Here is a 15263-nt window from a genome sequence, read left to right on the forward strand (position 1 = left end):
ACTCCAGTTTTTCAGAGTTCTATTTTTGTGCATGCTCCTGGCCCTCCTCCCTTCCTCCCTCAACTAGCTCCACCCCAGGCACTGCATGGCACCATAACTGGTGTTTGCACATTTTTTCCCTCTCTCTCTTTCCCCCCCTTCCCAAACAATCCAGCCCACGTGTCTGCTCATTTTGTGTCTCCTTTTGTTTTCCACTTTGTCTTCTGCCACGGTAGTGAAGTTCCTCCTCCTCTTCATCCTTTTTGTTGTCTTGTAGCTCTTATTGTTCCTGAGACCCATTGTTTTGTTTGTTTTTTCTTTTCTTTTCTGCTCTTTTGGTTTGTTCTCATTAACTTGCCCATGCATGCAGCAGTCTGACTTTAGGGAGCCCCCCGACTGGGACATCACGGAGAGCAGGACCTCTGATCTCTACCGCAGTAGCAGCAGCAACAGCACCGCCACCATGGATGTGGATCCCAACATGGAACTTGACCGGAGCTACAAGTCATATCAACCAGAGGAGAAGGACTCCTATGTGTCTGAGGCAGGTGTCAAAGTATATGATTTTGTTCCCAAAGGGAGGCAAGAAGGCTGGAGACTCCTGGGGAGAATAAGTTGACTGCAGAAATACTAGATCAACACATTTCATGTGGGTGGGAAAAAGAATGGCATGGCCCATATACAGATCTTGTGTTACCTATCCCAATGTTACATGACTTCAAGTGAGAAACAGGTGGATGTGGCTGGAGGCTGGGGAAATAGCCTAATGGGCCTAATTTAACCTACAGATCAGAGATTTCTCACCATAACAACAGGATGTTACGTATAGGCCAAGGTTGTTGGCAAGAAGTTGGCTGTTCTTCCATGGGCCTTTAATAATATTTTTTAAAAAATAAAAAAAGACATGGAGAGATTAGTCTTTGCAAGGTCCTTGCAATCTGACTGTTGTTGGCTTTTATTAAACTATTCCCCACAGATCAAAGAATTGCAACTGGTCCTTTCAGAGGCTAATGAGAGTTTGAGGGGCCTACAAGAACAACTCTCCCAGGAGAGGCAACTGAGGAAAGAGGAAGCAGAGAACTTCACCCAGAAAATCTGCCAGGTCAGTGAGATTTGCCTGGAGCCACTTTCCAGGCTGGAAGATGAGACATGCAACAAGAGTACAGGAGGGACTAAAGCAGGCTTCCTCAACCTTGGCCCTCCAGATGTTTTGAGACTACAATTCCCATCATCCCTGACCACTGGTCCTGCTAGCTAGGGATCATGGGAGTTGTAGACCAAAAACATCTGGAGGGCTGAGTTTGAGGATGCCTGGACTAAAGGCACAGGTCTTAATCCTTCCCATTACTTCAGGCACATCCTAGTGCAGCATTGTATGAAAGCACAAAGCAGCTCCTACCTTGTTTGGCTGCCAGGAAAGAGGCAAATGCTTCCATATGACCCCTCAACATGCTGAGAGTACATTATCCATAACAAGCATGCTCTGAAAACAAATCTGAACTCTGCAGTCCTCTAACAGCCAAGCAGAATTGGTGGAGTCAGCTATGGGTTCTCTAGCTTCCATATAAAGATAGCCATTGTTTGTGAGACCTCTTCTGTCTCCCAAATCTCTCTCAAACTTGGAAGCTGGATGTTGGAAGATTCAGAACAGACAAAATAAAGTACTTCTTTGCACAGCTTCCCAAAGGGAAGTTAAACCATGGGATTTGCTTCTGCAAGTTATAGTGATGGCTGTCAACTTGGATGAGCTTAAAAGACTACTAGAGAAATCCATGGAAAATGGAGTTATTAATGGTTACAAGGCATGACGTCTGTGTTCTGCTTCCACTCTTGGAGGCTAAATACTTCTGTTGTTGAGGATCTCAGGTGGAGAGAGTCCTGTTGTCCTGAGGTCCCATAGACATCTGTTTAGCCACAGTGAAAATAGAGTGCTGGACTAGATGGACCCTCCACCTGATTCCGCAAGGTTCTTCTTGTTCTCTTGCCTACTTTGTTCTGAGTGATTAACGGCAATCACTAGAATCCTCTAGTCATGTCTGGAACTTAGCTATTCTCCCAGATGCATCAGCCACAGCAACAGGTGCCAGTAAAATATTGTGGAAAAAGGCCATTCACGGGAGTTAATAGTCAGGCCTCTGGGTGTCTTTTACCTGTGAGTATTGTATTTAGACAACAGGCATGAATTGCAGCTGCCTGGGAAATACAGTTGATAAACACAAAAGTAACAACCCCAGAATTTTGGGATTTCTAGTTGCAGAAATTTTGGGAGGCATGTGAAGTGTTAGTGGAAAGCTCAAGGCAGTTACTGAGTTGGAAGTTTGCGATGGGGATGACGATGACTATGTCCTTGCCCAGAAGCCATATTTGTGGCTTTTCATTGATGTAACCCCTGACATGTGCTCATAACCCTATGATGCTTTACCCTTTCTCTGTATGCTACCATCCTGGTCCTTTCCAAAATATTCACACGCACACCCCAAAAAAACTAGTCATAGCCCCAAAACTGAGCGGCTGAAGTGAACTTGTGTGGATGTGAAAAATCAATGAAAATTATTTTCTTTTAAAAAGGATGTGAAAGTCTCTGTCTCCAGACTTGGCGTTTCTTTGCTCAGCAATCTTTGATTATTTTGGTGCACTCGCACTGTTACTTCACTCTGTACATTGGTACCTCGGTTTATAAACACAGTTGGTTCCGGAAGTCTGTTCATAAACTGAAGCGTTCATAAACTGAAGCGAACTTTCCCATTGAAACTAATGGAAAGTGGATTAATCTGTTCCAGACAGTCCGCGGAGTACTTAAACCAAAGCGTTCATAAACTGAAGCGAACTTTCCCATTGAAAATAATGGAAAGTGGATTAATCCGTTCCAGACGGGTCCGCGGAGTACTTAAACTGAAGCGTTCATAAACTGAAGCATGGGTGTAATTGGTTCCGGAAGTCTGTTCATAAACTGAAGCGTTCATAAACTGAAGCGAACTTTCCCATTGAAAGTAATGGAAAATGAATTAATCTGTTCCAGATGGGTCCGCGGTGTTCATAAACCGAAAATTCATAAACCGAGGTGTTCATAAACTGAGGCTCCACTGTATAACAAACCTGCTTTCCATTTCTTCCCATCCTCTGTCAGTTGAAGGAAGATCACCAGAAGGCCCTCTTGAGGCGAGAATTTGAGCTGCAGAGCCTGAACCTTCAGAGGAGACTGGAGCAAAAGTTCTGGAGCCAGGAGAAGAACCTTCTGGTGCAGGAATCCCAGCAGTTCAAGCAAAATTTCTTGCTCCTTTTCATGAAGCTCAAGTGGTTTCTGAAGCATTGGAGGCAGGGAAAGATCCTACAAAACGAGGGCAATGACTTCTTGGAGGTATGGCAGGCTTTGAGCACGAGCTTCTCTGCTGAGTAGTCAAAAAGTATACTACTGACATTAAAGCAGATAATTCTGACCTTTTGTTTTAATCATGTGTTTTTGCTTCTATTAATTGGTTTGAGTTAATTTTTCTACACTTCAATAAATTGCATAGATAGCCACAACCGATGTATTTTTGCTGTATCATTTACAAAGAGAAGGGAGAGAAACAGAGTGAATGAGGCTTCAATAATAGTGTGGATGAACCAAATCACAGGTGGCTAATTTGTGTCCCTCCAGATGTTGTGGTATTATAACTCCCAAATTCTTTGACCATTGGCTACTGCTGGGGCATATGGGAGGGGGAGTCCAACAACATCTGGAAGCCACAGGTTATCCACTCTTAGACTACATATTATGTCTCCTAGATAGCAATGGGTGGTATTCTGGCTTCTCTCTTTGGGCTCTATCAAAAATTGCCAAGGACGAGGCTCATATCAACTCCAGTTTATCAGTTGCTTCCTGTCTTCCATATGACCTTCTCAAGAACTGCTATCTCGCCTTTAGCATGTAAGCTGCTTTCTCAACTGTGAGAACTGCTTGGTGAAGGTCGGCTGCTGAAATACAAGGCAGTTTCACACATGAGGCTTAAATGGAGATGCGACACGGAGAATCACAAGAGAGGCATAAATGCACTTTTTAGTGCCACAGATTAAATTGCTCTAAGAGACGTGACTTACAAGGCATCTTTTCATAAACTTAGTGATTGCAGGCTTGGCAACAACAGCCTCTTGGTAAACTAGGCTAGCACATCCAACAGATGATTCTGCTAGGCACAAAAGTACAGAAAGATACCTGGGACAGAAACACAAAAGAGGAGAACGCTGTTGAAAGTCACTGTGATGATGTGACACAGAAGCATCTCTCGAGAGTGCACATTCCTATCTTGTTACAGTCTGTATCCTTTATCTCACTGTTAATCATACTAAACCTGTTTACCTCTGTTTAAAGGATCCAGTAGGTCAGGGTACTACTGTTGGGTCCTTTTCTGTGCACAAAGCACTAGAATGCAGCCACTGAAGACTTGCACTCACTTACTTGCCCTGCCCTGTGCTTTCCAGGTGAACAGCATGAAAGAACTGTACCTGCTGATTGAAGAGGAGGAGCTGAACCCCCAGCAGCAAGCAGATAACAAGATGTGTATCAGAGATACCTGGTCCCAGGACTCGGTGAGATGTGATGAGGTACCCTGCTGGGGGAATTTCCTTCCTGCTTGGGATGCAGTGGGATGAAAGTTCCCCACAAAGAGCACTTAGGCCTGTAACTCGGTGGCAGCTGAAGATCCGTGGCATCTCCCATTAAAAGGATCAGGTAGCAAGTGGTGCAAAAGACCTCTCTCACTTCCTGAGACCCTGGAATTCTGCCAGTCACAGAAGACAGTTCTGGGAGTATGGGCTGAGTCCAGCCAAGTTGTGCTGGTGGAACAACCTCTGTTTGTGTAACAGAAGTTCCTGTCCCTCTGCTCCTCCCAAGTACCTTTTGCACCCCGCCCAGATTTGGAGACCTGTGCAGATCTGGGAGGTGGTGCTTAGGGAGAAGATAAGAAGGGGAACTTCTGTTTTGCAAATCATTCCACTCGCACAGCGACTTTGTTGGATGCTCCCCAAAGACCTGCATAGAAGGCAGCTTCCTATGTCTGTTCCTGAGACTTAGACCCTAAGTAACCCTTTCATTTTGCATAGAGCACCAAAGAAGGGAGGGGTTTGTGCAACTTTTTTTTTAACCTTCCAGGATAATTTCCCCTCTCTTGTACACTGCACATTCTCTCCATCCCAGAGGGAGAGGGATGAGGGCCATAAGCGGTGCACTCCCTGACGAAGAGGGGCTCATTCTGTGAAGCTGATTGTAGCAGCAGTGCAATTAATTAATGGGTGAAGGGAAAGAACCCTTAAATGGACAGCAGTTGTACCCACTGAGAACCAACGGAGGGGTAAAGCTGGAGCACAAGTTGCTCAGAAGGCATGTCTATCCAGACCGTGCCACACTCTTCAGCCACCATAAATGCTAGACCTGTTCTCTGATGTTCACTGTGTTTTGTTTGTTTGGAGTATTTACTTCCCCCCCCCCTCCCGAAAAATTCCTGCCAATGCCCATGTGTGCAAAAAGTCTTAGATATTCATTAAATCACTTATTCAGGGAAGATGTTCTTCACCAGCATTTTTCTGGCTGCTGATTCAGTAACTACTTTGTTACTCAGGTCAGTTTCACCTGAGCTGCTTATTTCTCCTGCTTTTTAACCAATCCCCACAAACCACAGAGAAGTACTTTGAGGCTGGGCAGGGCACAGACGTCTGTTTTTGCTCACCCTAAACTGATTATCAGACTAAACTAGTTTTCCCATGAATACCCAACTCTGAGAGAAGTGGCATAAGTTTAAATTCAGGTGTTGTTGTTGTTGTTGTTGTTTGTTTGTTGTTGTTTAAATCATCCAATAAGCTTCCTTATTGCATTTATTACTTTCACTTCACCATCATTTATATCTGACCCTTCCCCCAAGGAGCTAAGCGTAGCAGACCCCCTCCCACCACTTTTTTATGGCAATCCTGCCAAATAGGTTGGGCAGAGAGATTCTGATTGGCCCTTCAGAATGTTGAGTGTGAATTTGAACTTGGATTTCTCCAGTCTTAGTCCAGCACCCTAACTATTATACACATGAACACACATGGGAACACACATTGCAGGGGGTTAGACTAGATGACCCTTGGTGTGCCTTCCAGCTCTACGATTCTATTATTCTCCCTGCCTTTAGTTCAGAATGCATGCTTCTCCTTCAAACCCCCTCTCTTTTCGACTGCATAAGGCAGGCATCCCCAAACTTCGGCCCTCCAGATGTTTTGGACTACAATTCCCATCATCCCTGACCACTGGTCCTGTTAGCTAGGGATCATGGGAGTTGTAGGCCAAAACATCTGGAGGGCTGCAGTTTGGGGATGCCTGGCATAAGGATTCTGAAAAGTGATGGCTGTTGTCTAGAATCTGGTGTGTGCATGGCAGTCATACTTTATTATGCATTTTTTTGTATTTCTAGCAGGCCAATGAGTATATCAAGACCCTATCAGACATGAAGGTGACTTTGAAGGAGCTGTGCACAGAGTTGCGTGAAGAGAGAAGAGGCATGAACGAGCTGCAGCAACAGTTTGCCAAGGCTAAGGCAACCTGGGAAATGGAGAGAACTGAGCTCAAATGTCTCATCGCACAGGTCAGACACCCAAGCATCACATTTTTACTCAAGCTGCATAAAGTTTATCTTCATTCTAAACAAGAAGCAACTCACATTCTCTGGTTTACCTTGCATGCTTCAAATCATGGCTTCAATTTAAGTTTGGCGGGAGGGGGGCAAGTGCAAACCATAGTTTGCCAATTTTTATGTAACAGGAAACAATGGCATGTCTGACCAAGAGTGATGGGGGCCATCAAGGGTTTATAAATAGATGAGGAAGCACACAAGCCTAATTATGCCATCATTTGGCCTTATGTTTAGATCAGCCTGTTGCATGAGTGGTCTGTCACTGTATTGAGATCTTCAGTCATTTCTAATGATTTTGGGGGCATCAGGAGTGAAATAAGTGATGCTTTATGGTGAAGTGGAATACCCAAACTCAGCATGTTTTGATAAAGTGGGAATGGGTCCCCAAGCCTGGAATTGGGCTTGGCTAACAAAAAAGATCCATTGTTTCAGAGACCCAATTATGAACTGTTTTCATACTCCATTGTTATCCCAATGGCACCACTGGGAGGACAGTGTTGTATCTAGGTGGTTATCTAGGTGGTACGTACATGAGATGGTCCAGAAATGGAGCATGGTGCTCTGCTGCTTTTGTATTTATATATTTTTTTATTTCTGCTATATCCAGTATATTATGAAAGAAAAGCCTTTTTGCCAGCCAGAACTAACATAATCTGGCACTCTGCCCTGGTGTGTGTTCTTGCAAAGAGGTAATAAAGCTCAAGCCTCCTGACTGTAGTTGTGTGGGAGTCTGCTGCAGAAATGGCTGAGTGAAAGTGCTTCTGACCAAGAGCTCCCTTCAGAGGAGGCTGCAAGCCAGCCCACGGGTTTTCCTTCCATGTGTTCTCATTTCCTGGTTGATGCACATGAGGGAACCTCCAGATATGTACAAAGAAGCAGCTGCAAACCTTGCCTTTGGCATTATGCCTTTACACATACAGCTGACTCATGAGGAGGGTTTCCTTAGCAGATCCTGTGGCTTTCCTAGACCGCACCAACTAAGAAGAGTCTGTCTGCTCACAAGCAGCACGGCAGTATCTGGGCATCCTTTGTCCTCTTCCTTCCTTCCCTCCCTCCCTCCTGTTAACACAGTAGTCTGTTCCATACAGCCTAGGGGTTGTCCATAGAGTGTAACCTGTGTTTTCCTCATGTGTGCACATTCCCATAATCGCACGGCAGATGTAGCGCATGAACACCACTGCGCTGCTAGCTATTTTTCATGATCTTGGTGGCACTTTTTCAAGTTGTCATGACAACAGATACTGGAAGGTGCATTTGTATCCAGGTATGTGCTGGGTCGCACATTGCATTCAGCAAATAATTGCACCCTTGGGGCAGTTTGGCAACAACATATATAGCAGATTTGGCTTATGTGAGTGGGCCCCTAAGTAATGCCACTATCCCCAGTGTGTTTGTTTTTTTAACCCTGATCTGTTAGGCAGGTTAAGGGTCATATAACTACTCTAGGAACATGTGGCATTGCCAGCTGTCCACTCCAGTTGTTATAAGAATTATTCTTCAGAAGAGAAGTGTACAAGGGCATTGCTCTAGGGCCCTTAGAACTATTTCTCATGCCCCTCTTTGCTACCAGAGGTCCAGTGGTCTGTCAGTAAGAATGAAGGAAGGAGGCAAGAGACTCTCCTTCTCTTCTGCACTTTCCTCTGTTCTGTTTCTGCTTTCTTGTGTTCTGGTTGTTCCTGAACTCTGTGTCCATAAGCTGGATAAGATTCCCCCTCTGGGATAGGAAAACACCAACACATCAATATTTTGATAGTATGACAGCTACCTCTCCACATCGAAGAACCTTTTTCTTTAATATGCCTTGGAGTTGATGTCTGGAGATCTGTCACCTTGACATCACAGCACATCTTCTGTCTCAAGTGTATTCCCATTCATGTAGGTGCATGCCCAGCATTAATGCTTCGAGTTGCTTATTCAGCAGCTTTCTAAATAACGTGTGTTGAGCTTGGGGGAGCTAGAAGGACGGAAATGAGAAGACTGTGTCTGCCTCCTGGCTGGTTTTGTGGCTAAGATCAACAGTAACATCATCAGTCTTGGAGAAGGGTTGAGTCATCTCCCCTTCCACTTCCGTCACCCAGAAATAACTCAACCCAAGCACAAATTCACATCTTGCTGTGCATATAACATGCCCGGTTTTGTACCCATAGATGCAGAACAGTACTGGCAAGGACTCTCTTCTGCTTTAAATCTGGTACCTTTCCAGTAGAATGTGAGAGAAATTCCATGGCTCCTTCTGCAAAGGGGAAAACAAAACCTTGATTTTTCTTTTTTTTAAAAACACACCCCGTTTTTGAGCTTGGGGCTTGGTAATCTCCTAATGTCTTCCAGCAAAGCCTAAATGCAGCCATTGGATGCAATCCTCTGGTTCCTTTTTTCCAAAGCCCCTGTTTGCTTTTGTCCTTATGTTGCTATCCTGTGCTATTGTTTTTAAAGAGAGAGTTCCAAAATTCTCTTGAAAAGAATGTTCAAATGCTTAATTTCTGAACAGGCTCTGACAAGTCTGAGCTAGGTCCAGGCAACTCATGTGTCCTGTCTGGAGACTGGACCTGGGAGTTCCAGTGAGCCTTTCTTCCCCCTAAACCCTAACCCCCCCCCGCCTAGTTTTGTTGCTCTTAGTCAGCTGGAGCAAGTCTGAATCCTCTTCTATAGCTGGTTTTGGAGTGACTCTTCCTTAAAACAGCTCTTCTGTCTTACTGTGGATTCCAAGGGAACTGGAGGATAAAAACAGCCCAAATTTAAGAATACCACTAATGCAAGGGACCCAGGTGGCGCTGTGGTTAAACCACTGAGCCTAGGGCTTGCTGATCAGAAGGTTGGCGGTTCGAATCCCTGTGACGGGGTGAGCTCCCGTTGCTTGGTCCCAGCTCCTGCCAACTTAGCAGTTCGAAAGCACATCAAAATGCAAGTAGATAAATAGGAACCGCTACAGCGGGAAGGTAAACAGCGTTTCCATGTGCTGCTCTGGTTTGCCAGAAGCGGCTTTGTCATGCTGGCCACATGACCTGGAAGCTATACGCTGGCTCCCTCGGCCAATAATGCGAGATGAGCGCGCAACCCCAGAGTCGGTCACGACTGGACCTAATGGTCAGGGGTCCCTTTACCTTTACCTTTAATGCAAAATAGTCAGGTGAGAAGCAAAGTCAAAAGGATATGATACTCTGCTTTCTGTGAACACAGATTAAGTGGATCGTTCAGGTTAACATAAAATGTGGAAAGGAAGTGCTCCAACAGAAGACACTACATCTCCCTCCCTGCAACACTTCGGCGTAATGGTGCTATATGGTTATCTTAGTGTGCTGCTTACTTTGAAATGCTAGAAGAATGACACCTTCACTTTGGCTGCTTCAAGATTGGACCGGGGGGGGGGGTAACCATAATCTACAAAACACACTGCAAGTCTTGAAACTGATTCCAGAGGCTGCAGTCCGAACTGTGGCCTGCAAACCACCAGTGGTCTGTGAGGTTCATTTAGGTCTGTGGATTTGTGGTTGAAGACAAGAGCCAGCACATCCATTGCATTAAATATTGTTGGCTGGGCTCCTTTGGGAGGAAGGATGAGATATAAATTGAATAAATAAATGATCATTCATACAGATTTTTAATTGTATATTAATCACTTCTTTCATTTCTTATATTGTATTTTATTGCATTACAATTTAAATTCAATATATAAAAAGAAGCAACAAAAACACAATTAAATATCATAGCGCATTTAGCACTGTGCATCGCAATTGCTATAGAAGACAGAATAATCATTAAGTGATCTGCCAAGACCCTCAGCATTTTTCAAATTGTTCATGGGGAAGAAAGTGGTAGAACCACTGGGTTAAAAGGATAAGCATGCTAGGTGTGTTCCTTGTCTTCAAACCAACCAATTCTACTTTTAGTTCCCTTTTGGAATATACTCAAAGCTTGCATTAAGATAATTGATCTCACAAGATTCCTGGTGATGACTCGGCTTATTATTGATGATCTGTCTTCTTAGGTGGGCAAAGGGCCATTCCATTGTCGTCGTAATATCTGCTTTGTGGGCTTTCCCCTTAAGGAAGGCACATGCTTGACCCCACCTTGCCTTCCAGTATCAATCGCTCTTGTCTATAAATACTCATCTTATAGCCAGCCAAGTGATCAGCACCACATGAAGAATTTGGGTGCAGCTCTTAAGCTGTTTCTATTTTAGCCTCTATTACTAGCATCATCAGAATCTTAATGGCAGCAATTGAAGCTGGCTTTATTCATACATTTTATTGATTCCCCTCCCTCCCTGCTTTGACTGAGATGAAAGGAAAGATACGCAACGTTATGTGTACCTTACCCAGGGTCTTTGGGGAAATAGGTTTGTTCAGAGGCAATTGATAGAAATTTTGTCCTTGTTCAGGGTTGTAGGGATCAATACTGATTGCTCTGGTCAAGCTGAACTGTGAGAAACTTGTGGTTTGCAGCACTGAAAGAGATGGAACCTGCTCCTGAGCAGGAGATAATACTATAGGTGTGATTCACCCCTTCCAACAAAGCCTAGCAAGCACATTGGATTTACATTACTAAGGAAGTGTAAGGCTCATGGAACAGTGGTGAACAAGCCAAACAAGAGTCAATTCTATGGGCCTTGATGGGCAGGCCTTGCCAAAATATCACACATGGACACACCTATTCAGATTATAGATTTGTATATTTTCATTGTCAAACTAATTCCATGCCCCCCCCACATGGAATGAGATGCAGTTGTTAAACTGAGGCTGAATCCATTCTTATTTGTGCACTAATACCAAAGAACCTTACTCTCTCATCATGACCTAGGAGGAGGAGCTGCCATGAGCTGGGATTTCCTTCTCACCAGCATGGCTGACTAATCGAAGGTCTTGATGAGTCTGTGATTGGGAACTTTCCGGGGTACTGTACTAGTATTATTAATCATAATTCACCCTAAGGCTGGCTTACAACAATTTAAAACACAGCATTAAAACTGTACACTTACAAAAAAATGCAACCACAAAAAATTACTTACGAGTTGATGGCTTGCATGAATAAATGTTCACACAGTAATGCACAGCTTATCTATGTGAACCAGACGAACAAATGGAGACCTGCCACAACTTTATCAGAGAAGAAAACAGACATAGACACTTATTGTATTGGAGGAGAGCAGGCAGCAGGCTCCCAGTTTTTCCCCAGCCTAACAAATCTGACCCACTTCTTCTACAAGTAGCCTTACATGTAGTGAACACATGTCAGCTTCTGCTTCTGGGAGACTCCTGCTTTTTAGGTTGCTAGCAATTCACATGCCACACATTGAGTAGTTTGAGGAATTTGGGCAGGGAGTTGGGGGAGGTAATTTTTGCAAGCACATAAAAGTGTTTAGACTGCACCGCCTGAGCCCTCTGCTCATGTATTTGGCTTTTCACCCAGATATCAAGGTTTTTTAATTGACTATAAGTTGGCAAATAAGCTGCAGTTACCAGAAACAAATTCAGTGTGCCCAGACAATTGATAAATGTTGTGATAAAACAGATACTGCACCTACTAGAATAGTTTTCTAGGGCATGTCCAAATGGAACTGGTGCAGAGCCTTGGGAATGCTATCCGCCTGCAACAGAGCTATGTGGAACACTTCGTCTTGCACTGGCGTTGGACAGGATGCGCTTTCACCAAGAGCTCGGGTTGTACAGTGTGTATAGCTGACTCCCTATGCTAAGCATGGTATTATCCTAGGGCAGAAAAAGTGCCCAAGAAATGTAGAAACTGCTGCCTGGGTGAGTCCTTAGAACAGAGATGGGGAATGTGTGGCCCTCCAGATGTTGTTGGATTTCAGCTACCACCATCCATTACCACTGCCCAGGCCGGGACTCAAACAACACCAGGAGAGCCGCAGGTTTTCCTACATAGCATGAGAAGATAAAGTAGTGCTATAAGCAACATATCACTGCGTACAGTCATTCTGCCAATCCAGGAGCATCTCTTGTTCCTAGTGTGGCTCTGCACCCTTGTTCTGCCATTGAACAGGCAAGTGGGGGGTGGGGAGATAAGGAATAGAGCTGCTGACACATTAGTCCTTCATTGTCATAATCTCTCCACTTATACAATGAGGTGGCAGCTCGTGGTTGAGCCCTTGTAAATTGATGCTACTTTCTTTTTATTACAGCCTCATTTCAGCAGCTGCATGAAGACACATTAGGGTTATAAAAATGAAGTCTCAAGTAATAACCCACTTGCTGGTACTTTGCTCTGGAGATGCCATTATTAGATCTTTCGTGGATTCCCCCAGATGCCCATTATCTATTTACTCACCCAGAATGGCATCTGCACCGCTGAACTGCTGCTATGCATAAATGCAGCAAACATGTCCAATTATTATCTGATTAGAATAATCATTTCCTATTCAGCTGTCTGAGCTGTCATGTGCCTCTGGGCCTGAGAAAGGGGGCTCCTAGAATGAGCTTGCTGTTCTCTGGAAGTGCAGTGCTGTGGCCTTTATTTTGTTGGGGCATGCATTTAACTTGCACACCTAGTATGTCGTGCTTGCCTCTGATCTCACACAGCTGGCACAATGGGTAGTATGCAAAGTGTTAACCCCAAGGATTCTCAATGCCCTTGATGCTAATCTCCCAGACAGCAATTATGTAACCAACTTCCTTGGCATCAGCATGCAGTTAGCTTGTTACTGGACACCCAGTAACAAGTAAGCAGTTTTGGCAGAGGCTGCCGACTCACCTTCAGTCCAACATATACATGTGCAAGGAAAGACTGTTGGAGAGTCTCTGACTCCTGGGTGACCACAACACTCGTATTCTGTTTGTAAGCTGATTACAGGAGCTCACTTGCTGAGCATCATGATTTGGGGGCCTTGCCTGCCCAGAAGGGAATTGATTGCACTGTTGAGCCAATCATTCCTAAGGCTTTTGTCTCTCTGTCTGCTTTGGAAGTCCCTTGATGCTGGCTCTTCCTTGCTATAGTTCACAATTCCCCTTTTAGAAATTGCAGTTTGCTGGGCAGCGTGGCTTTTATTGAATATATTTAGATCCACAAACGAAATGCCCTTGTACTAGCCATGTCCTAATTGATATCAGTATGTTTGACTGCTATGTTTCCTCTAAAGATTCTAGGATTGCTGTGAGCTATTCTGTTCCGTAAATAATTTCTGATTTCATGTTTCTTCCTCCTTTTTTCCACCTCTGTAAAGCATATTACCTATTGAGAAGTTTACCACTATAGAAATGTTTTACTGCCATTATTAACATGCCACACTTAAGAAGAAGCAGTCTCTTTTGCACAGTGTTTTAAGTGGAATTGAAGGAGTGTGGTAATCATCCTCATGGTCACTGTTATATACAGATAAATGAGGGAGCTAATTCATGGAGGTGTCAGTAGGATTTAGCACTGTAGTATTTCCAGAGACATCTAGAGTCCTGGAAGTATTATCGGCCTTTGCAGTGTCTCCCAAAAACATCAATCAAATAAGACGCTCTAATAGGATTTAACACTATCCTCAATTTCTTCTGCATCAGCAATAGCAATTAATCTGTCATATTTGAAAGGGGAATATCATAATTTGCTTTCTGTTCATGGCAGTTTACAGTTAGTATGTTATGGGAGCAAACTATTTCTCCAACAGTTCTCCAGCCTCGATCTCCATTTGTTATGGGGGCCATTCTTTCACGTTATGGAACCTTGTCCATTATCTCCCTGTTTCTAGACAGCTGGTTGCTGCATCAGCTATGTGCTGGTCCATACCTTGAGAAAACAGAGTATTTTTCTCCCTAAAGTAGCTCCTTCCATAAAAAGGGCTGAAGCCCAGTTCATACTCCTGCAAGCAGACTGATGCTGTGCAACATCTAAAAAGCTGGCCTTTATAGCTCTCTCATTGGGTCCTGGACTCATGCTTATTAGTATTAATTCCTGCTAGAAATAGGTAATTATTTAAAGCAGCAGTGCTCAAAAATGCAAGAATCACTGCAGATGGAGATCATGGGGTTGGCCAGCTGCACAGTCTCTGGCTGCAATTGATAGCTAGCTGTGCAGTCCAGGAAGCTGTCGAAGAAGAAGCTGGAGATCAAGGGGGCTGGCCAGTCACCTGATTCTGGCTGCACAGAGCTGTGAAACGTAGCCATGGATTACCCACACTTGTCAGCACCATGGTTGCCAGCTGCCCTGATCTCCTTCCCTCCACTGCCTGTTTCTTCACCACCACACTTCCCTAAAATAAAGATACAGTTCCCAGAGTTCCCTGTGAAGAGGGATCGCTTGCTAATCCACACTGAGAACTGTAGCTCTTTGAGGGGAATAGGGGACTCCTAACAACTCCCAGCACCTCTAACAAACTACAGTTCCCAGAATTGTTTGTCGGAAGCCATTACTGTTTAAAGTAATAATAATAATAATAATAATAATTTGTACCCCACCCATCTGGCTGAGTCTCCCCAGCCACTCTGGGCGGCTCCCAATCGAGTATTAAAACAGTACAGCATTAAATATTAAAAGCTTCCCTAAACAGGGCTGCTTTCAGATGTCTTTTAAAAATAGGATAGCTGCTTATTTCCTTGACATTTGATGGAAGGGCGTTCCACAGGGTGGGTGCCACTACCATGAAGGCCCTATTGTCTGCTTCCCTGTAACCTCACTTCTCGCAATGAGGGAACTGCC

The 15263-nt window shown here is 44.3% G+C and overlaps 1 protein-coding gene across 5 annotated transcripts in view; it reads left to right on the forward strand.

Annotated features, from left to right (window-relative positions):
• MTCL2 (microtubule crosslinking factor 2) overlaps window positions 1-15263 on the forward strand; it is a 90671-nt gene that overhangs the window by 62680 nt on the left and 12728 nt on the right. For 2 of the 5 annotated variants that reach the window (XM_035122433.3, XM_035122435.3), the window contains exons 6-10: window positions 350-523; window positions 956-1081; window positions 3107-3337; window positions 4441-4563; window positions 6408-6578. In XM_035122433.3, coding sequence (XP_034978324.3) covers window positions 350-523; window positions 956-1081; window positions 3107-3337; window positions 4441-4563; window positions 6408-6578 — 825 coding nt within the window. The remainder of the gene's footprint in view (window positions 1-349; window positions 524-955; window positions 1082-3106; window positions 3338-4440; window positions 4564-6407; window positions 6579-15263) is intronic. The other 3 variants (XM_035122432.3, XM_060277249.2, XM_035122434.3) reach the window with 3 other exon arrangements.

This window comes from Zootoca vivipara, chromosome 7, assembly GCF_965207765.1.
Source record: "Zootoca vivipara chromosome 7, rZooViv2.hap1.1, whole genome shotgun sequence".
Classification (NCBI taxonomy): domain Eukaryota; kingdom Metazoa; phylum Chordata; class Lepidosauria; order Squamata; family Lacertidae; genus Zootoca; species Zootoca vivipara.